The 21896-nt window shown below is 36.1% G+C and overlaps 1 protein-coding gene across 23 annotated transcripts in view; it reads left to right on the forward strand.

Annotated features, from left to right (window-relative positions):
* LOC117418161 (RNA binding protein fox-1 homolog 1) overlaps positions 1–21896 on the forward strand; it is a 790080-nt gene that overhangs the window by 372260 nt on the left and 395924 nt on the right. For all 23 annotated transcript variants that reach the window (XR_009330819.1, XR_004546784.3, XM_059035607.1 and 20 more), the window contains one exon: positions 1819–1866. Coding sequence is in view for 19 of the 23 variants with exons in the window: in XM_059035607.1 (XP_058891590.1) it covers positions 1819–1866 (48 nt within the window). In the remaining 4 variants the exon portion in view is untranslated. The remainder of the gene's footprint in view (positions 1–1818; positions 1867–21896) is intronic.

Here is a 21896-nt window from a genome sequence, read left to right on the forward strand (position 1 = left end):
CAGACATCATTTCTGATGAATACATACATTTTAAATTATAGGTCTATGTTCATCCTCGTTATATTCTAACAATGTACCTGTCATTATAGTACAGCAGGTTACTGTTTTGGCTTTTATCTTAGTAGTGACTGACATCTGCTGTCCAGATGGAGTATTGCACAGTAAAAGTATTGTTCAGTTTTAGCTGGGAGCCCTACTGCCTTACATTTACAAATGGGAAGTACTGATTGTTTGTATCAAGAAGGGTACATTCAGATGGGATGGAGTACATAGAGAATACAGCAGTAGACATCCTGTATAGAATACATTACCCCAGTGGTATTACCAGGGTAGGGCAGCCTGTCCTTTGTAACCAAGCCCCAAGCCACCACTTCCATTCACAGACTTGTTTTACAGTTTTGTGCTTGTCTACTTCTCCTTTCCAAGTTTCATTGAGGATGTGCTTGTTAATTACTTTGTGGTGGACAGAAGGTGTCAACTCAGAGTTTCATTTAGTTCATCTAAAAGTGGCCTTATGGGATCGATGGACCAACGCCTCGAAGGGGGCCCAGCGCCCTGAAGGGGGACCTGATGAAGGGGGAACTTTTTTTTTTTTTTTTTAATATATATAAAATATTTTAAAACAACTAGCCCTGCACAAGGTCCTTTGCATTCCCACCACCACATTAAAAAGAAAAACTCCCGTACTGCACACCGAGCCGATGTGCTTCTGTGTAATGATTGTGTATCCAGGCGCTGTCAAACACTTCCTTTCACGCAGTGAATTGAACTTTCGCATTACATATTTTACTACACCAAAAAGCTGAAAAAAAGGCATAGCAATTTTATGTATTTTTTTAAAGACTTTTAAAAACTAAAATAACCCTAAAGTTGCACAATCTATACCACAGTATGAATTATTCTATTATTAAGATCTATAATTTTTTTTGGGGGGGTGGGGGGGGCTCTCGGCGGCCCTGAGCACAAGACTTAGAACTCAACAGCAGTGGTACAGGAATATATTATGAAACGTGTTTTAGGGAAGGTGGACTTCCTTTAGCGAAGGCAGCGACATGTATTTGATCTATGTCTACCATATATCAATGATAGTAAATTATTAAGTAAATACTGTGTCATAACTGTGTTTATGTAGTGTGGAATGTATTGTCATTTGATATTATTTCATATTGAATTAATTCATTCTGGAGGAAGGGAAAACTTGAAAAAAGTCAAGGATCGTATACACTAAAGAACATGTTGAATTGATTCATTTATTTGTTTTTGCACACATCAGTAAAGTATGCTTTCTGTTACTGAATGAGACCCACGTTTTCAGATGCACATTTCATCTGTGATAGAGTTGTTAGTTGTTATAGGCTGCTCTTTCCAAACTGTGGTGCTTTAGTGCTTTGAATCCATCACATTGCAGTGACTATAAGCATTGCTTTTTGTTACTCCATTTCACTGTTGTGATGCAGAGACCTCTGGTGCATTTTGTAAGAATTGCATCTGTAGGTAAAAGTGCTTGAAATATGATGTTTCCCTTTCTGTAACTTCTACGATTTAACTCTCTCAGCACATAGTGACTTTACAAAAAGACTATCCAGGATAATACTGAAATACAAAAAGTCTGTTGCGGTGGTTGGCCATCCATAACTGGCCTTCATCAATAAAATACAGAAGCCCTATGTAAACTGATGTGTCAGAAGTTAGATAACATCATACATAACTGCATGTATATATCTGCTGTAAAATAACTCCACAGCAGTATTTGTGTTTGTGTTTTTTTTTTCTTTTTCTTTGCCTTACAGAAATAATGATAAATCCCTTCTCTTTCAGGATCCTAAAGCTGATTGTAGCGGCTGCATAAATAAAGAAGACAGCACAGTGAGTAAAAGATAAACTTTACACTTCTGTGTGTTCAGTGCCTTTCATGTATTGGGTTTGTTGAAGAGGATTATAGCTGGGAAGCTGTGTGCTGTTGATAGACTGGCATGTTAGCAAACATGAGGCAGTAAAGACAGTTGGCAGGGATACTGAAGTCTTATTCAGAGAAGGAAGCAGCTTAGGTGTAATGTGTGCATGGCCCTTAATTACAGAGGCCCTGGCGGCTTCTATTTAATGTGTTTCGTTCTTCTATAGATTGTTGATTTTTCTTTAATGTGTATTTTGAATGGAAACCATGTCAAATTGATCCAGATGCATTTGCTATTTCGCTGTTTGGGTATGTGCATTTCAGATCTACATTTCAGATTTTTTTTTCTGCACTGTTAAATGTTCACGGGTTTCACAGATGTCTTGGAAGTTAAGAAGTGTAGGTGCGTGTCTATGTCCTTGCCAAGTATTGAAGTCAAAATAATTAATTTGATATTTAATCAATGGATCATATCTATATTTATTTATATAAAGCTCTAAAGCACATATCTATGCCCTTGTTTGCTTTATTCAAGATAGCCAGATATTCAAAGGCTGGTATTCGAAGGATGTTGTAAGCATACCTTTGTTAAAATACAGCTTTTGTTACTTTTCAGTTGCCGATGGAACATTATCACTTTAAACTGAACACTCTGTTAGAAGGAACCTGAAGAATGCTGTTCTAGTACTATTACATACCAGAAGTACATTAGTCATCAACAATACAAATGGTTTCATTTGACAGAAGAGTTATTTACTGTTTTCACTTCTGATGCTGATCCTAAAGATCGTTTTTTTTTTTTCTTTAAAATTATGTTTTTGAATGCTTACTGCTCCATTCTCAGTAAATGATTAAATAATGATAGTTTTCAAGTTGGAAAGCTAGCATTGACAGACTATATCCAAGTTCAATGTAACCGCTCTGTGACATAATTCATTTAGCTGCCCATTTCATTTTCCAGCCATTTAATATAACATCTTCCTGAGAGCCCCAGGGACATGTTTATAAAATGATTCAAAGGAAAGGACTGGAAAACTGGTTCAGAAAAGAATTTTAGACCTTAAAAATTCAAGATGAGCAGGGTGGTCAACACATGGTTGAAATGCCAATTACGCCTATTGTTGGTAATCTCAGGAAGAGAGGCATGGATCTATCTATACCATTCCCTAACTCAAACCTGTTCTGCAAAGAAACATGAATCTATCTGTACCATTCCCTAACTCAAACCCGCTCTGCAGAGAGATGGGTCTATCTATACTGTACCATTCCCTAACTCAAACCCGCTCTGCAGAGATATGAATCTATCTGTACCATTCCCTAACTCAAACCCGCTCTGCAGAGATATGAATCTATCTGTACCATTCCCTAACTCAAACCCCCTCTGCAGAGACATGAATCTATACTGTACCATTCCCTAACTCAAACCCGCTCTGCAGAGATATTAATCTATCTGTACCATTCCCTAACTCAACCCCCCTCTGCAGAGACATGAATCTATCTGTACCACTCCCTAACTCAAGCCCGCTCTGCAGAGAGATGGGTTTGTCTATACTGTACCATTCCCTAACTCAAACCCCCTCTGCAGAGAGATGAATCTAATAGCACAGGTTTGTCAGGGAAATTATGAATTTGGCACCATCTACTTAAACTATTGTTCAAAGCTTTCAAATCTTCTATATGTACTATGAGATCGATGCACTGCAGGGGATATAACATAGTGCATCTTCTAGTTAGAAAGATAATCATGCCAGTTATATTACTGTACACTCAAGTCTTCCACATTGACATATAATTACAGATTTTCACTTTCTGTGCAATGACAATTGCTCTCGAGCTAGTGTTTATAGTGTTTAGAGCAAACCAAACTGGTAATCGGTCATTTTCAGAAAATGGAATTGAAGTGACCTGAGGTTGACAGGTATTCGAAAAAAGAGAGAGACTGGCCTTGCCTTAGAGTATCCGTATTTAGACGGAATGACTTGCTCTCAAAGAATAATAAAAATAATAATAATAATAAAAAAAAAAACGTGAGGCCATTTTTATCAAATGGAAAGTCATATTGTTCAACAAGTATTTTCATACCAAAGCAAAGGACACCTGTCAGTAAAGATCACAATATTCCTCCTTTCATAGAACAAGGTTACAGATTAATTACACAATGAAAATAGCAGGACTGTGACAGGCCAATTACAGTCTTCAGCATGGATTTTACTGTCTCTAGGAATATCGGCAATGATTGGCTGGATCTTGCATTTAAACCTGTAAATGTACATTTACATATTAATTATATCTATTTGATATTTAACATACCATTGTAGTGTTGTAAAGATAAGTAGGGCATTTGATGTCCTTAATAATATACAAGGGACTAATCTTCAAAATGCATGTACATCATGGGTTTGAAGACCATTCTGATCTGAATCTTGCTTTAAAAAACAAAAAAACACAATTACATAAATTGGTCATCAAGTGAGATGTATTATAGAAAAAAATTATTTTGAAAGAAACCACAATTGTAGTGTTTGCCATTAAAAAGTGTGGAACATGTTCCCATAATTCTTTTAAGACCCTCAAATAACATTAACTATTGTTATATATGCACCACCGACATTCTTGAATAACCCTAAAGAGTTACTTTAGATTTTGAAGTGCATCCACTAAGAGCTAATAGCAGTTTACTTTTCCTGTATAATGAAAAGCATGTTGTACCCTGTTTTATAAGATTAAGTCTTTATGGACCAATATTCTGAAGTGGATTCCTAGTCTGCTGCAATCAGATACTGATGTAATGGTGGGTTTATATCATGAAAATTTCAAGCAAGACGTACATGTCTTTAAAAACATTTAGCCCTTGGTTACAGTGAAGATTTTCAAGCCAGTGCTGTTCTTCTTGCCTGTCACAAGTAAGTGCTTCGAGCAACCTGTGAAATACATTGAACCAAACCGTGACACTGACAGAGGTGAGCGCTCTCTATTTCATATCTCCCAGATCAATGCAATCTGCAGGCAATATGTTCCAGATGCACTGTGGCCTTGGAGAAAGCATGAGGTTTAGGCTGGGCTGACGCACTAGCGTCTCTGAAAAATTGAAAATATGTGACACAATACAGAGTTTATCTCTGTGACAGGCTGAAAGCAGGGGATCAACACTTTTTATTTGCTCTTACCTTGGCCAGTCTTCAGCAAAATCAGTGAACCTTCAGACACAAGTCAACTCTCGGGAGGGAAATGGTTCTTTTATTACCCACGAGATAGTGACCCTTTGCTGTCCTTAATTTTATGGAGCGGCTTTGTAGAAATAAAAGTTATAGCTTTATTTGACTGATCTTTACCCCGGTGCTATAAGATATCAAGATAGATCCTTACCTTTGTTGTCTCAAGTTCAGAGGATAAATTAAGTTGAGTAGTAGACAGCTGTTTCTAGGTGTTAGCGGTATTCTGGGTTTGTCTTCGCCTGGTTTATTAATGTCACTAAGGCACTTAAAACACACAATTAGTAGTCAAGCGATGTGATTGGCAGGTTATAGAGTGCCGGTCTGCATTTTACCATCTCATTCTTTCTGGTTTGCTCATTTTAATATCCTCTGCTATTTGTTAACCTGCAGTAAGATTATCATATCAGATCAACCTTTACATCAGGACTGTACTTGAATGTCTTGAATGTCCAAACATACGTACTTTCAGAAAACACGTTTCTGTATTTTACTTTTTCTTTCATCAGTGGTTTGTGAGATCAGATCCCAGACTTAATCATTATTCGATTGCTGGAACATAGCCTGTACATTTATCGACTTGGTGCAAAACAAACATATTTTAAACTGAAGTATTTGTGTTTTTTTTGGGTTTTTTTAAAGAAGTTAACTGCAGTCTTACTACAAAAAGGCGCTCAATAAACTTAATAAAAGCATTTTGTGTGTACTTACTCGAATGTTTTATTCCTGAGAAACTACTGAAAAAGGTGACATGGCTTGGTTTCACAGACCTCGATTTGCACTAATCTTGAACATTCTCACTTTCCGTACTAATCAGACAAAAAAGCAAATTGCAGCATTATTTTTGATATTTAATTTTATACTTAAGTTTATGTATTAATTTTAAAGTAGGAAAAGAATGTTTTTTTATTTACATTTGCAATATACATAGTACATTAATGTTTGGTACATTATTCTGTTTTTGCTTAAGTGTTTAGTCATGCATAATATGTCTTTGTTTTATGTGAAAAGGAGTTGTATAATAAAAAATAATCTGTGTTTTGTAAAATGCCCCTGCTGTTGGCATTCACTTATTGGCTTGGGTTTGATGACAGGATAACAATGTTTCTTCTTACATAACAGAGAGCAATGAGACATTTCCTTAAACACAACTGAACACATTACCTATTTGTATTGTGTTTCACGCCCCCTCATTTCATAACAACTTTTTAAAAAATTAATAAAACAGAATTCACATGTGTAAAAATGTGAATTGTATGGCTTTTTGTTTTTTGTTTTATCAACTTACAAGTAAACCTGTAACTTTTTGCAGAGGTGACTCAATCCATCCAAAAAAAAAAAAAGGAACCATATTTTTGCGTACTTATCTACACTCCCAAGAGTAGCAATCAAACAGAAAAACACACAATAAAAGAAAACATTTCTGATTAACAAACTTTTGGCTTTTGTCATCCCAGAGAATTTCTTGTTTGATTCCCTGCCACTTTTTAAGGTTTGCCAGGTTTTTTTGGATGTAAGCAATACAATATCCTGCCCATATGGCGCACATTTGGTCTGTTTTTGCACGGTGCTAAATGATATAATCAAGCTGAAATATCTCCCTCGTCATAAATGTAAAAAACAATGAACATGATGCAGGGCACTTTGGGAGAGTTTTGTCCACACAAATTGGTCTTCGGGGAGTTTTTGGCCAGTATCCAGCGACCAATTTAAAAAAAAAAAAAAGAGGCAGTGTTACCTAAGATGTAATGTATCTAAGACGCAAACTATGTTATTCTGTTCTAATAGAAAGCAGTATAAAAATCCATCTTGGACTATTGTTACATTGAAAGGTGAGATAATAAAGAAAGTTCCTTATTATAAATACTTAAGGCATATGGATTGATGAGCATCTTACGCTTAATCATCATATTGATGAACTGATTTCAAAGGTAAGACCTAAATTAGGCTTCCATTTTAGAAATAGGACCTTTTCTCAGGCTAGCAGATCAAAATTGGTGACTAATATTCTCCCTGTCCTTGATTATGGTGATTTACATTTACCAGTTCACTTCTACTCAGTCTTTACATAAACTAGACGTATTTTACAACTCATGCTGTATTAGAATGTCCCACCTTGACTCATCACTGCGACATGTCTGTAAAATTAGGCTGGCTTTCACTTACAGACCGAAGGCTTTATCATTGGTACTGTTTTGCGTTTAAGCTTCTTAAAGGATCGGTGCCTTGTTATTTAACTGCTTGTTAATAGGTATGATACCAATCTGCGTTCCTGGGAACCTGGTCGTTCCAAGGGTTGGCACATGTTTGGGTAAAATGTTCTTTGCCTATTGGCTCCCAAAAACTTTTAACTCTTTTAACCATGATATAAGGAATAAATGTGAATTGTAAATGTTTTGATCCTGGTTAAGGATCCGCACATGTTTGGGTGAATGCCCTTTGCTTAATACTCCAAAAATGATTAAGACGGTGCCACACATGATATTGTGTTGTTTTATTGTACATGTTTGTTGACAGGACCCCCTTGTAAATGAGATCAAGGTCTCAATGGGTTAAATTCCTATATATATATTTTTTTTAAAAGCAGCAAGACAGTTAAGATTAAACTACAGGGTAACTTCACTATAACGAACCCCCATGGGACCTGGAGAAATGTTTGTTATATCCGGGTGTTCACTATAATAGGGTTTGGCATTTTTCTGTATCCGAATAATGACAAAACGGCAAATTTGAATTGAACATCAATATATAGTACTTTTATGAAGATTCCTTCACATTGATCAACATTTAAACGGTATTGTGACTAGGTACTCGTGTCACGTGTGTGGGTAACTGCACTGCAAGACAGAGCTAATTGGGAGTTGGAGTTGAAACGCCGGCACAGGCGTGCAGGATTTATTAAACACAAAACAGAACGTAAACAAACGGGTCATGTGATGCTACCAACGATGGTAACGCACAAAGGACACATATAGAAGACAGGCAGGCAGCAAGTCTCAATCGAGCGCCCGTCTTTAAACAATCATTTGATCAAGCATAACGACTCCAAAAAGCACACAAAACAAACCTGTTTCCATATATATATATATATATATATATATATATATATATTACACCAACACTAATTTTATAGGTATGTTTAAAAGAAAACAGTAAAGAAATTTAAAAGGAAAGAATGCTGAATACAGTAATTGCATGTCCTTTCTCTTGAAAAAACTATTCAGCGTAGATTGCTCCTCACACCCGTTGCCTGGTTGCAGTTTGTGTGAAGATGACGGACAGGCAACGATTGCATTCGTCATGCATGATTCGTACTACAATAGGTCATCTTTGAATTAGCATTATCTTTGAATTAGCTGCTATTATTCAGATATGTGTTTGATGTTTGAAGCGATAATACCTGACCCCATTTGAGCTGGAAAAACTTGTTTGTGTATCCTTTCAGATATTGATGTACAGAGTTAGCTGTGACAGGGCTGGGATCAAGAACAATTGCTTGTTTCTGAAGTTGGGTGGGAAACTCCAGCAACTAGTCCCACATTTTCATTTTCAAAGTTAGGAGACTGCAACTTCAGGACGGGAGTAGAATAGGGCTAGCACATATGGAACCAGAGGGTAATGCATAGTGCAATTAGGTGCTTATTGGTTTCAAAAAGAGAACCATTATATTTAGTTATATTGTGCTCTGGGGTCCAGCAGCTGCTATGGTGTACTGCATTTGGGTCTCAGTCTGATAGCCAGCGTGTTGTGTAATGCAGTGCTTCACATGCATTGTCTTGTGATTCATGTGGTGGTTTATTAAGATCTCCTTCTCTTGAGAATTTGAACACCTGTGTTTCAAAAAGATAATCTTCCATACATTGTTCTCTGGAGATTAAACCTGGTTCTTATTCATCAAATAGTTGGCTTATATATTTGGCCAAAGATCAACTTCATCAGTGTTTGAAAGTGCATTCGCACCCTGGGCTATAGATACAAATTGATTGATGTTTTCCTGGATCTAGGTCTCAATGGGTTAAATTCCCATACAAATAAATAAATAATATTAAAAAAAACCTGGCATGTGTGCATTTGAGGTGCAAACTGGAATACAACCAGGGCCGAATACAAATAGGATGCTTACATAGTGCCACCTGGTGGTGAAATATTGTACTATTTCTAAAAATTAAAAAGGTAAAACAGGTTGTCAGATGTGAAGTTTTTTTATAGTTGCATGCTTTTTAACAAGTGTAGTATAGTACTGATTAAAACACTAGAATACAAATATAGAATTGAACACAATATTCTAGATGAGGTCTTACTAATGCATTGTAAAGTTTTAACATTACTTCCCTTGATTTAAATTCAACACTTTTTACTATATATCCGAACATTTTGTTGGTCTTTTTTATAGCTTCCCCACATTGTCTAGATGAAAACATTTCTGAGTCAACATAAACACCTAGATCTTTTTCACAGATTCCTTCTTCAATTTCAGTGTCTCCCATATGGTATTTATAATGGACATTTTTATTGCCTGTGTGCAAACCTTACACTTTTCTATATTAAATGTCATTTGCCATGTGTCTGTCCAGTTCTGAATGCTGTCTAGATCATTTTGAATGACCTTTGCTGCTGCAACGGTGTTTGCCACTCCTATTAATGTAGATTAGGAAGAGCAGAGGACCTAATACTGATCCCTGTGGTATGATAGGAAGGGGTCTTGTTTGCTGTGTTATCAAGGTTAAACATACATAATGTATGAGTGTATATTCGTGGACTATGCCGTTCTATTTGTGGTGAATATTTGTTTGTTGGTCCAGTGTCTCCCAGTTGTATGAATTAATCTCACTATTGTGATACTGCCTGCAGCATGAACTAGAAATGAAAGTCCCCAGGAAGCAGAGGAATTGTAGTTTCATTATGATTTCCTACATGCAGAGTGTTTGGGTTTACTGCTTTAGCAAAATACAGCCCCCACAGGTCCCCGGGTGAAACAAAAGCATTTGTTTGATTTCCACACTAAACTGAGTGGTTTTAGGCAGAGGGGATTTAACCAGCCAGTATGAATAATCCCTGTTGCTTTCTTGTGTTACTGTGAGCAAATAAGCAGCAAAAATAGCAACATAGATAATGTGCAGGGAAATTAAACAAACCTGCCAATAGATTTTAGCTGTCGATGCACCCTGGAAGCAATGAAACAGTATACAATGTACAATATAAAATTAGAAACTGCACGTTAGATTAAGGCTCAGGATACATTTCTGTAGATGAACTTCTCTTGCATTGTTAAGGAGAAGGGATTACTTTCTCTTCTTTTTGAGAGAGGTTTTCATTGTTTTTACAAACAAAGGCAGAGGCCCTATTGACTAGAGCCTATTTGTACTTTTTTTTTTTCTTCTAATCCAGTTTATACAGTAAGTCGCACAATTAATTCTAAGTTGTCAATAGGGCTCTGCCCTCTGCTGGTGATATACAGTAATTTCCAGACCCTGTCAAAGATTCATTGTACAGTAAATGGAAGAAACCAGCACCACTGCATAGCAGTGGGCAGCAGTGTGGAGCAGTGGTAGGGCTCTGGACTCTTGACTGGAGGGTCGTGGGTTCAATCCCAGGTGGTGGACACTGCTGCTGTACTCTTGAGCAAGGTACTTTACCTAGATTGCTCCAGTAAAAACCCAACTGTATAAATGGGTAATTGTATGTAAAAATAATATGTAAAAAAAATAATGTCATTGTATGTAAAAATAATGTTATATCTTATAACAATTGTAAGTCACCTTGGATAAGGGCATCTGCTAAAAAATAAATAATAATAATAATAATAATAATAATAATAATAATAATAATAATAATAACTGCAAAAGCATCTGTTAGCAGAACCTCAAAGCAAGTAAAGCCCACTGTGTTACACATTTCACTCCAGTAGCAATGTATTTCTAATTTAATTACTATACATGGTATTATGTGTTAAGGTATACTACCTGTAGGTGGAAAAAAAATGAGTTATTTCAAGTTTATTTGCAGAAGGCATGATAAATGAGTTAGTTGGGAACGCTCTGTAAGAGATACCTGTATCTGTAAAGCATCATGAAAATGTTCTGAAACAGTGGCAGAATGTTTTCCTCAGTTCAAATAATTTGTAATTAAGTTCCACAAGCAATAGGTAATGATGGGGAACAAGAACAAGACAGCCAAAATTAATGAATATATGTATTATATTGTGTATGTTTATTTATACTGTGCTTTTAAACTTGAAAAGAATGGTTTACATTAACTTTTGATATACAATAAAACGGGCATCTTTTTAGAAACAAAGGCTGAGTGGTAAGGGAGGATACCTGACTGATTGATTAGCCAGCCAGACATTTATATTTTTATTTATTGTTGAACAGTCTGCCGGCGTGTGTGTGCAATTGGGACTGATTGCTAAGCAGATGGCAAAGTCAGTGGTACTGTATTTAGCGGTAGAGGTCATTTACAACTTTGCTGTTTCTTTGTTCCCAGTGAACATATTGTGTTTATGTGTTTATTATTATACATGGATAGTAAATTGTTACATTTTTGTATCTGGAACTACCTCTGTTAATTTTTCTATCTGGAATTACGCTGGCCAGAGACCCGCGCTTACAACTGCATTGTCATATTTTTACACTTTCTTTAAATTCTCAAATGAATAATCAATACCTGGGTAGTAAAGAGACCCAGGTCGGGTAATTTTAATACTCGACAGGTACCCAGGTTTTTGGGTACCTGTGCCGACCTCTAATATATATATATATATAGAGAGAGAGAGAGAGAGAGAGAGATTTTCCTTTAAATGTCCTACAGTTAAGTTCTGCCTAGCCAGGGTTTGCACTTCCATTTACTTATCTTTGGATGATCTCTAGAAAGCTGCTGGTTCCCACTTGAGGATGCACAGCCACCAGATTGTATTTACAAACTCAGCTTTGTTGAAATTCTGTCTTAACTGCAAAGAATCATGCAGGCTTGAAGCAGATGTTAGTGAACTCACTGTAGGGCTTGTAAAATGGTAAAATGTAAATAACCTTAACAGGGTTTTCAATCTGTTTTAAAGTATGTGGCACTTACAAGGTAGTAGGAGCACCAATCTCATCGAGGGAGGGAGACTGTGGGAGGGGATTAAAATGGTGCATTCTGGCCCATTTCGGCATGGTATAAGCATGTGCTAGACTAGCAGTGGTCTGCTTGTAGTGTCTGACAAAGTACATTAGCGCAATGGAGGAGCTGTATTTCAGCACTGATTCTGTAGAGCATCAAGGCCCCTGCAATACAAGACTGGCTGAAAAAAGAACTGTGATTTGCGTTTAATCAAATCAGTTTAATGGTTGTATATTATACAAAGAAAATCGCTGAAATAGTCTGATTCACATCCTGTGTCTGACTCATCATCCGAAGGGAGGCCAAGCTTCTGTGCAGCAGCTACTTGTTGCACTTCTTGGGTTTCAGTGGGTCTGAGTGCTCTGAGTACAATGCTCAACTGGAGCTGATGCGGTACTGGGAGCAGATTGACTCCGAAATCTGGGGAGTATCTTCCTTGCTTTTTTCAAAATTGAGTGTGACGAATGCCAGCTGTAATTTAGGTGAAAAGAACGATATTTTGTGAGGTTGATATTATATTTAAAGAAATTATTATGCTATTAATATGACAGGTTTTGTTGTCTTTTTTATGATTTGTAGTGACTTTAGAGCTCACTTAAACATAAACATCACATATTTTAGGACAGACGTGTAGCAGACCAAAAGTTATATTTAAAAAAAAATATATATATATATATACTGTATATATTCCAAACTGCAACAGACGATATGCACACACTGTCAAACAATATTTACACCAGCTTAATTTGAAAACCATGACTTAATGTCACTTGAATTGCTTTGATCTTGTCTGGAGAATCCTAACTGATGGGACTACCCGCCCTCCTCATTGCATTCGGATCATGTGACTGTAACCTTTCAACCCTGGCATTTAGGGTGATCCAGACAAGCTGAAACTCAACATCCCCACACCAGCATAGCACAGTGTATGTGTCTGTGTGTCAGAGAGAGCACTCAAATTCTTTGAAGTAGGCATAATCAGATAACACATAATCTCTCTTTCATTAATGATTTGTCAGTGGTTTGTAAACATAGCAGCAGTATACAATTATATATGGATAGCGTGGTGCTTTGTGATAAAGCAAAAGAGGGGATTTTTATTTACTGCGTTCATTGCAGACTGATTTGAATACTGGAAAAACTTTAGTGTTCTGCAATTAGTTCTACTGGAGATGAAGCAAAAGCTATTAAAAGTGAACAAGAGATGTATTATCAGTTTTAAAACATTGTTCTTTTATGTACAGACAACATTAACAGAAACTGGACTAGGATTGATTCAAATATGTATTTATTAATACTTGTAACACTGAAAATGAAAACTATGTCTGCAGTTTTTAACTCTTCAGTTCAGGAGAAAGGCAATATCCCTCTCTCAGGTGTCTGATAACAACTGCAGCTGAACATTGTTGTCTCAGTTAATGACTGGATCATCCGGGTAAATACCTTCCTGAGCTTCAATTTACAATATATAAATATGAATAGCTTGTACAAAAACTTAGAAGCACTGTGAGCAATACCTAGAGCCCTGTATTTTTCGCAAAAACGAAATAACACAAAATGTAACATATAAAACGAAATGCAAATATAAAAAGAAATAACACGAAAAATCATTATAAAACAAACACATTGACATTTTTAAATTGTGAGGTTTATACAGAAAATACTTTAAATAAATACTTGCGATGGTAGTTGTGAAGGCTCAGTCGTTACCATAGACACGGTCTGAAGGGAAACGGAAGCTCTGACTAGCACTTGCGCAGATATATAATTTGAAACGAGTCATTTGGGAATGAAAATTGTGATGGAAGAGAAGAGACATTTATTTCTAAAATTTGAGCATGAGGGGATGTATGCAGCTGACGGTGACAAAATAATGATGTGCAAATTTTGAAACTGTCGGCTGGAATGGGAGTCGAAAGATACTGTCGTTAGGCATCATTAGCTGTTTATTCCTTTTGGGGAAAATGTGGCTTGTTTGCTTGTACACTATTTTGTAGTATGGTAATTCTTTGCACTGGATCAAATGCTGTTTTGGTTTTGAATGGATTTTAATGAATGAATCTGCTTTGCTTAGTGTTTAAATACTGAGAAACCCCAAGCTTGTTGTATACTGGAGCCCTACTTCAGTGCAACGGGATTGAAATACAATACTATCGGTTTATTTAATGAGTAGCTGTATGTGCAGTTATTAGCACAGACCCACAATAGTAGGGCAGTGTGTGTATGTGTATGTGTGTGTATATATATATATATATATATATATATATATATATATATATATATTTTATTTGATCTTATTGTATTTTTAGAGGGCATGAGCAGTATTTACTGTAAAATAGGCAGTTAATTAAAAAGAGTGGGGGACTTCACGTATGTCACCGTTAGTGCCGCTAACGGGAAATTATGGTAACTAAATTATTTTTCTGTGTGAGGTCTATTTGTCAAAGTGTTTTAAAAACAAAAGTTTAATAAAAACATACATATGTAGTTAAAACATGACATTTGTGAAATATAAAACAAAAAATTATAAAAAAAATTAAAATAATTTCACAGGGCTCTAGCAATACTCATTAACAGCTGCTCTCAGGCCAGCTAATTACTTGTTTATTATATTCACTGACAGCAACACAGCTTAGAGAAGAATATCTTTGATCACAAGCAGCCCTGCAGTTGACAATAATTTAGTGATTGTCGCCACATACAAGGGCTATTAGTCTTTCAGTTCTCCATTGTAGTCTATTAAACCTAATGCCCTTTAATAAGCCACCTCTGATGTTCTCAATGATTATGTATACATTAATATGATCACTCTGTGCCAGCTGAGTGCTGCTCATTTAGTTAATAATAATAATAATAATAATAATAATAATAATAATAATAATAATAATATGTCTAGCACAACAAAAAATGACCTTAACAGTATGCAATTTGAGACCAAGTGCTGGGGGAGTGAGGCTAAAATAATTTAAATCCTCTATGCCTTCCTACCTTCAAATTTATTTAAATGCAGTATCTAGCAGACATGAAAGAGTTAGAAATGAAATTAAACACTTGCCCGCAAGCACCACTGACCTAGCTGTTCATTAAAGCTGCAAAGCAGAAATCTCTTTTCTGAGAGGCTTTTTGTTTAGAATGGATTTCAACTTCATAAAACTTGTATTTCTTTCTTTTCCTAAGCCGCATGAACTTTTGAATAACTATAAGCGTGTTTAGTGAATTAAGAACATTAATAAAGGTTTATTATGCAGCTAAATTGAGTGGAAACAACCCCATTATGGTGACAGATAGTGTATCCATACGAGTGGAAGACTGCAAAGGAACCCCATGTTTGGCTGAACATTGTAATAGAATCAGTTTGCACCAAAGCCTAATTGATGTTTCCAGGCTGCAAAATTGCACGCCCAAGTGTGTGTATATGTAGATATTAGGGTATTTCTGCATATATATATATATATATATATATATATATATATATATATATATATATATATACATTTTAGTAGTGGGCACCAATATCAATATTTTTATATTATATTGATAGTGTTTGATATTGATAATAATTTCCATATCGTGATATTGTGGGATTAAAAAAAGTAGGCAAAGAAATACCACACACAAGTATTATTTAACCATTTTATTCCATTGATTGGCGTTTAGGTACCAAACGCTATTTGCATGCTGCATTAAATTTGGCACTATTGGCCATATATATATATATATATATATATATATATATATATATATATACTTCGATATTATCGATATCAATATCGAAATACATGCACAATATCGATATAACATTTTCATATTGTTGCCCACCAGTTTTCTTTTTTTTTCTATAACACTGTAACTTAAGTCATGTTTTACCTCCTATTAATTGCATTTTTCTCCCAAGTTACCAGTTCTTTCTCTTTTTCTTGGTCTGTTTTTCAAAACTTAACACATTACCGATAATCAGTTATTGTTCCAACCCTACCATACATATTCTTTGGAGAAGATGCCTGGGTACATGGCAGAATTCAGTTTGTGTCTCAGTATTTCTGTAATGAAAACTCCTTGGTTTCTAAGTTACTGTAGGGATCACCCATGAAATGCACTACAAACATTCTTTCTTTAGACTTTCTATGCAAATGTACAGCTGATAACTATGACATGAAACAAAATTCAAATGGGGTACAGCAACACTTAAAAGATAGGGATATGGCAAGGAATTGAAAAGATTAGCAAATAAGATGATAAAGTTATCCAGAACAGGTGGATTAAACTAAACGGAGGGATAATGGGAGATAAGCACTGCTGGCAGAGATGAAAGAGAGACGCCTGAAAGGTAGACAAAGGGGAGATATTACACTGCTGTTTTCCCAGAGAGAAAGAAAGGAGGCTGTCCCACTGTGGCCAGGTCCATGATGGCTGTGGGTCAGAATGAGAAGAGAAAGCTTTGATTTCCAAACCTTGTTAAGATAAGAATTTTAAACAGCTTCGATAGCATCATTTTACTACTGTATGAGCTGATGTATTGGCATCAGGCACGATGCAGGATGAGGCGAGGAGAGTCTTGTCCCTAGTGCCGTACTGCTTTGTGGGTCCCACTGTCGAATAGATTGACATACCACAGGATTTGGGAAAACCAGGGTCCAGAATCCCCAGGATTATACAAACCTGAGGTCTAGAAACTGGGATATACTCCAGTTTTTCCCTTGACTTGGTTTACAGTTTATCACTGCTTGTGCCTAGTTATAACTTATGTATAAAGTCACTTGCATTGCTCTTGTGGGGATATTTTTAATAACAGCAGAATGCTACATTTCACAAGCTCAGTTGGTCTAAATTCCATATTTGGCTGAAAGCACAAAGATTTTCACTTTTTCTGTTTTGCTTAATGCTGCCAATTTCCAAATTATAAGACATGGCTGTCCCCTTTAACCATGGTGTTTCATATTGCAGGGACCTACAGTATAGACATTTACTACAGATTAGCTAGACTGTAACGTGGGGCCAAACCGTTTATGCATATACACTTGCTGCAAACTAAAGGAAGAAAAACATTAGTATAAACATGCATCTCTTGCTTTTAACAAGGACTATAACATTATCATTAGGTCTACAGACAGATTCTGTACCTTTCTTAAACAACATAGGGTATTGTATTGTAGCTCTTTTAACCATAAGATGGCACTAGAGGATCATATTAAAAAAGTAAGTTAAGAAATATTGTAATTTGAACGGTTCATTTTATTATCCTTATCTCAAATGTATTGTAGCCTAACAGGCAAGGTTTTTTTTGATAAGCAGACACAATAAACACACCTCTTCTGTAATAAGCAGTATTGACAGTGCAGTGCTGAATGGAAGATTAACTGATTTAATAGCGTAGTGGTTTAAAGCCCAGTTTGTGTAAGACGCTCTGATTTGGGATGACTTAACAAAATCGCTAGATGATTGTGATACATATTCCACACCCTTAAAGTCTCTGCATCTGCATACTGAATGGCTGACATGCTATTGTAATAAGTATCTAGCTGCTTTTGAATTACACATTTGTTTTTATTGTAACCTATATTGTAGTTCTTTGTGTCTATATCTGTATATTGGTATATATTAAACTCTTTAAATTATATATATATATATATATATATATATATATATATATATATATATATATATATATATATATTAGGGATGACATAGGGTACTCGTGATATTACCCAAATTCATTTTTAGGATTCCTCTTCGAATCTCTTTTTGATAAAATCGAACGTCTCAGTTTTCCACGTGACCTGTTGTAGTGGTGCCACTGGACTTGACCGGCTAGACCAGTGATTCTCAACCTGTGGTACGCGTGCCTTTACTGGTATGTGACAGGCTTGCCACTGGTGCGCACCGACAGTACTTCATGATGATATGATTCCTCAAAACACAATGCTCTGTCAATCGCACCATCGTGTATCAGTCTGTTTGTACCACTGAAGCACAGAAAAATGAGAACTTATAATGCAGAGCTCCAGACTGCGATTAAAATGGTTGGAAATGCAAGCACACACACACAATGAAAGTAGAGTCTCTACCGTAAAATCTCTTTATTGATTTAAAAAAGGACATAGTTGTGAAACAAACGTGTTTCGACATTAATGTGTCTTCATCAGGTATATTAACACCAGCAGAATACATGAACCCCAGTTTCTTGCAATAGTTGTGATGGTGACCAAACATGTGAGTACTGTTGTGTAAAAAAATAGCTTAAAATGAACAGTTGTTTAAGAAAAGTAGAACAAAAACAGCAACAAATAAAAATACACGTAAGGTTTGTGTCTTGCACACGTGCCATTAACAAAATGCCCTGAAAACTTAACGCAATTAATGAAGGGCTGTAATGCAGCAAAAAGAGCAAGAATTAACAAACAAGGACGTGAAAAGATGACCGTACCAAGCTGAAAAAAGTTGTCTTTGTACTCCAATAAACCAATGTTATCTTTCGCCAGTCAAATCGTAGAGTGCCTAAATAAAGTTTTGTGTCAACACAAATATATTTTTTTCGTCTCTTGCGTCTTGCATCCCAGTAGATTTTGTTACATTGGTTACCGTCAGATGATGAGCTGATAATATCTCTTCAGCCAAAGAATCAGCCACAGTAATTTAAGAGCAAGGTTACCATTATGTAAAACAGTATGCAGTGTGAGCTTTGTACTAAAGCATGGCCAGCTGTTGAACAAAGTTTATTTTTCAAACTGACCATTTAAAAAATGTGAAGGCAGAACACAGAAATACGTGCAGTCAGCTGGCTTGCATTTCCCTTCTCTCCTCCCCTGCTCCGGCCGTGACGTACAACGACCTTATAACTTGATTATTTCGACCTACAGCCACAAACACGCGCAGAGTAGTTTGTAGTGCTTAGGGGCAAAAACGGTGTAATTAACCGTTTCCAGGAATCGGGTAACCAGGTTCCTAGAAGGCCTAGAACCGACTCCGAATTCTTCTACCCAATGTCATGCTTAATATATATATATATATATATATATATATATATATATATATATATATATATATATATATATATATACATGCACACAATTTCACATTTACATGACTAATTACAGTTACTTTAGCACTTTGCTCTGGCTCATATTTTATCAGCACATGGCTGATTATAATACAGAAATCAAAGAGTAGGGATATTTACAGACCTTATGCACAACAGCCTTAGCCTTGCTAAATGAAAGACTTGTCATTCTTCTTCTTCCTTTTTTGTTTTCCTTGGGGTAATAAAAAATGAGAAATGACTTGTAAAATGTCAGAAACATCATAAAGAATACATCTGAGGAGTTGATTAATGAAAACCTTTGCCCAGAGTACTGTTGATGTGACTGTCGGCACAGTGAAGCTTAGAGTAGTAATATGTCATGAACTACACAGCACTTTCCATCACTGAGAGTTGTGCTAAATTTCCTGCAGCCAGCACATGCTCTGTTCAGCTACACATACACAAAGAAAAAAAGGCAGTAAAGCACACAGAACACCTTTCTTCTTCCCTTTAATGCTGTCCGGAGGCTAAAAGAACACACACACACACACAAAAAGATTAATGTGCAGAATCTATCTAACGCTGGCTGCCGATTAAACTAACCCCTGTGAGTGAGCCGTTAATAAAAGAAGTTCAAAATCATTTAAATGACTGCTAAAACAAGAGGCAATTAACCTGGACCTTACAGCAGGAGGTTGAGATGCTCTTCTTTCAGCTGGACCACCGCTAACCATGGAATGGTGCCCTCCAGTCAGCAAGAGGATTTGCATTGGTTTGTTTAAAAGTGTGTGTGTGTGTGTGAGTGTTGTGTTTCACAATTACTTTTCTTTTATGAGTGTTTCCTTGGTGACTGCTTAACCAGTCATGCATGTGTGCCTGTGTCTGTGTCTGTGTCCATAAAACAAGTCATTGAACCTGCACTCCACTGTCTGTATGACTCGCCCTGCACATCACACGGACATGCCTATACCATGTAAGCCATGCGGGAAGCCACTATCAAAGCAGTTTAATTACTACATTACTTTGTAGCACTGTTGTATGTCTCATGATAGAGTGTATTAAGCTATGGGTAAGAAATAAATAAAAAAGATCTACAAATATATAATAAAAATATTTTCACCTTGGTTAAATAACAATAGCCTTTTAAAAATTACAGCATTTTTTAGTAATGTATAGGGCTCAAAACATTTTTTAGCTGATCCCTTTTAGCATGGTAAATAATATTACCAAGACACAATATTCTGTGACACTAATGCAAAACCCCTGAATAACTGCAAAACACTTCTCAGATAGTTCTCTTGTTTTATAAGCCGATAGTTTGTTTCTCTTAGAAATTTACGACTTTGATGCTTCCTGCACTGGTGGGATAGAATCAACCGGAACTCATCTCAAATGTCAAGCTCTTCAAAAATAGCTGTGTCTTGCATCGTTAAAACATGTGTTTAATCACTGCCGCTTTTAAAAAACCACTTACACACATGCAGTACATCAACTAAAAGAGTTTGTAATAAATGTTTTAAAGCATTTGCACTTCATGAATGTAATTATTGGTAACACGCATGACTTTCCACGTCACTTTAATAATCTCTCGCTGTGGTTTTGCTGATGCTGTTAATGTATGATATACAGAATTTCATTTTCCATTTTTTGCTTTTTTTTTTTTTTTTTTTAATTGCATGCTGCCTTTTATGTTTAGCAGGGCAGAGTGGAGTCGGTGGTGTAATATTTCAGTGAGTGAAATGGCTGGCTTCTTTTTTTCCCCCAGCGACAGAGCTCTGTCTTCTTGGCAGGAAGCAATCCTAGGTAATTTTTTACAGAATCACAGGAATAAAAAATAGAACGCCATATCATTCTTGTCCACCAGGGAGAAAACAAATCCAGACACCTGGCCACGAGAATCTACAAGGTAAACCTAACTTGGGTCTGTATTTTAAAATGCAGTCTTGCCGATGAAGCTTCCCTATCAGGTTAAACATGGTATTGTTGTATCCTCCTCAATGAAAAGGTTGTCTGCTTATGCTTTGGCAATGTCGATTCTGTGAGTTCCAAGTAGTCGTGATTTTATTTTTTATTATTATATTTTTTATTATTTGTAGCCTTTGGGATCAGATTTATTCCTCTGTGGCAAAAAGAAACCCCACTTCTAATAACATTAGTGATGCTAACGCTTTAGATGCCATTGGGTACTAACTGTCTTTCAATATTTTAATTGTTCAGTATTAGGTTTGCTTTTGTGCTGTGCACAAGATGGTGGCACTTACTAATATAAAGACACCTTGGCTGTTCTAGTCTACATTTACATACAGATGTCTATGGCAGGCAACTAGATATGAAGAGCAGTTCCTGAGCTCATGGTCAAAGCACCTGAACACAGACAAGTAATTGCAATACGAACCCCTTAGCATACAAAAATAGAAGAAGAAGAACATTTAATTTGAAGCTGCTTGCTCTTTTAGTAAGTTGAAATATTACATTTTAAAATGACATGAACATAACTATATGCATTCAACCGTACCATCTGGTTGTTTGCTCCGTATTTGAAAGGTCTGTGTTTGTTACTGGCTGATTAGGAGATTCAGATGTATGCTGTAGGATATTGCTGCACTTTTCCAGATAGTCAGAGGCACGTTATGTTGAGCACCAGACAGCATACTGATATTTTAAGAAAGGT

Source organism: Acipenser ruthenus, chromosome 13 (assembly GCF_902713425.1).
Source record: "Acipenser ruthenus chromosome 13, fAciRut3.2 maternal haplotype, whole genome shotgun sequence".
Taxonomy (NCBI): domain Eukaryota; kingdom Metazoa; phylum Chordata; class Actinopteri; order Acipenseriformes; family Acipenseridae; genus Acipenser; species Acipenser ruthenus.